General features: G+C 38.4%; 1 protein-coding gene across 1 annotated transcript in view; it reads right to left on the reverse strand.

Annotated features, from left to right (window-relative positions):
- LOC127436440 (synapsin-3-like) overlaps positions 1-2,500 on the reverse strand; it is a 116,059-nt gene that overhangs the window by 12,131 nt on the left and 101,428 nt on the right. Inside the window, exon 7 of the mRNA XM_051690585.1 lies at positions 738-800. Within this exon, the coding sequence (XP_051546545.1) occupies positions 738-800 (63 nt within the window). The remainder of the gene's footprint in view (positions 1-737; positions 801-2,500) is intronic.

A 2,500-nucleotide genomic window follows, 5' to 3' on the forward strand; every position in this document is an offset into this window, starting at 1 on the left:
ACTGGAGTCACTCAGCACGCCCTGGATTCGAACTCACAACTCCAGGGGTGGTAGTCAGCGTATTTTACCACTGAGCTACCCAGGCCCCCTTGTGTCTATACTTTTGAAACAGTGAGTATTTTAATGTTTAGTGTCTCACCGGAACACACATTTGTGCTTTATTTAAAGAAAAGTAATTAATTGAGTCGAAATACATTTTTGTGTTAATCAACATTACGACACAAATGCTGTCGATTGTGCTTCACCTGTATTGAACCCAGAATATTCCTTAAAATTTTTGCAACCAAAGAAATAAACATCATAACATTAGTGAACTGCTTTGGCATTATAGAAAAGTAACATACAATGTGATTCAACAGTCTGAAACCACATAAAAAATTGGGGATTTATTTATTTATTTTGCATTTAAACCTGGAAATACGTTTTGAAAAAATAAATAAATAAAGAAGTTCTGATGGAAAATGAAGAAAAAATATTTTGCACTATTTCTAGGTGACTAATCAAATGTTCGTGCAATCATTAAAGTAAAAACGTTAATTTTTCAGCTCACATTTTTATGCTGATATGCTATAATTTATATTGGAAATAGAAAAGAATGCATAACGGAAGTAATTTCACTGGCGCTCTCAGACTTTTGGATCTCTGTTTGCATGTTTCTTCACTCTTTCACTAACAAAACAGACCAATCAGATGCAGAATATCCTGTGATGACATCATCAGGAGCATCAGGACCATACCTTTCCCATGCCGGCATGGGCATGTCCCATCTTCACCACCACTGGGAATGTTGCTGTGGGTAGCTGCAAGACAAACATGAGAAACACATGAGTCGTGATGGACACGTTACTAAATCTGCCTGTTCCTGGTGCTCTGGGGTTTGGGGTCAGAGGTATTTTAGGGTGATGTTGGTTTGATCATGAGTGAAATGTTCTGGGAAAAGAGCCACGAGGAGACCGCAGGGTTCAGACAGGCGCCCAGTGATTCCTCAACAGATGACTTCAAACAAACCGGCCCATCTGATCGATCAGCGATCTCACAGATAATACACCATCCAACACATTAATCGTGAGCGAGAGAGACTAAAACTCTCTTCATGTGACAACAGCTCACCTTCCTCTGGAATAACCACTCAGGTATGCACACACACATAACTTGCTTCCCAAGGAATGAAGGGAATTAAAGTGTTTTTAGAACACTTTCCATTTCACACTGAGTTTAATAAATATCATCAATAATCAACAATATGATTGGAACTTTCCCCCAGTGTGTCACATCACTCACAGTATAACAGAATGTGGCATGAAACGATTGTTTTACATGAAACAGGGCTGAAATTCAACCTTCAGTAGCTGTGAGTGACGGTGCACTCAAGATGGGTATTTAACAGATACAAGAACTCTTACATTTCTATAAGTAATGAGAATATGCCTGTGTGTCTGTAGATAATCTGAACATTACTGTGTGATGTCAGTGGAAAGACCCGGAGGGTGTAACTAAATGATAACCACTCATTTCTTCAGTCGAGTATAATGACAAAGCCGTTTCCTAACACTGCTGCAAAAACAGTGAAAGGACGTTTATGATGTAATCTCACGAAAACCGTCAAGAACATTTCCAGCTCATATCTCACCACAAAATCAAAAGAAATTATACTTTGCATAAAGAAGAAATGAGGCCTGTGGAAGGACTATTTAAGATTTTTTTCCATGACATTTCAGCACATTTACCACCCCAAATTCACTGACCAGTACAATACAGTCCTTTTTAATGTATTAAAACAGTAATTTTACAGTTTATTTTCATTATACACAAATATGTGGCCACAGAATGTTTTATATGCAAGTGATAATGTTCAGTTAGATGGTTGTTATCGCGCAATAAACCTCGACGGGGTGATCAGGATCCCGACGTGAAGCGGACGACTGAAGGGGTTTATTTTACGATAACAACCGGCTGACTGCTCATTATCCTGCTTATTACACGGCTACTAAATAAATAAATAAATACATGGACATAAAATATTGATTTGCATTGAAATTATGTCATTATGTGAGAAGAAATAAATCACTGAACAGCTGAAATCCACCTCCGGTTTGTGTCAGAGATCTGTTGGTGTTTATTTTGTAATTAATGACCGTCTGACTGCTCATTATCCAGCTTATTACAAGACTACTCGCCATATAAATAAATACATAAATAAATGCACATGAAACATTGAAATTATTTTATTAGCATACTTGTAGAGATCTCACAGTAATCCGAGAAGCAGTAAAGATGACTCAAAATACCCGGATGAGCAGTCTGATATGCGGATGTGCGGTTGTTACTGAGAAATATCAGACCACACACATCACTCACACACACACATGCTCACACACGCACACAAACAGACACATGCACACACACACACACTCACACAAACACACACTCACACACACACACACACACAAACACACTCACACACACACACACTCACACTCACATACAAACACACTCACAC

This window comes from Myxocyprinus asiaticus, chromosome 47 (assembly GCF_019703515.2).
Source record: "Myxocyprinus asiaticus isolate MX2 ecotype Aquarium Trade chromosome 47, UBuf_Myxa_2, whole genome shotgun sequence".
NCBI classification, from domain to species: domain Eukaryota; kingdom Metazoa; phylum Chordata; class Actinopteri; order Cypriniformes; family Catostomidae; genus Myxocyprinus; species Myxocyprinus asiaticus.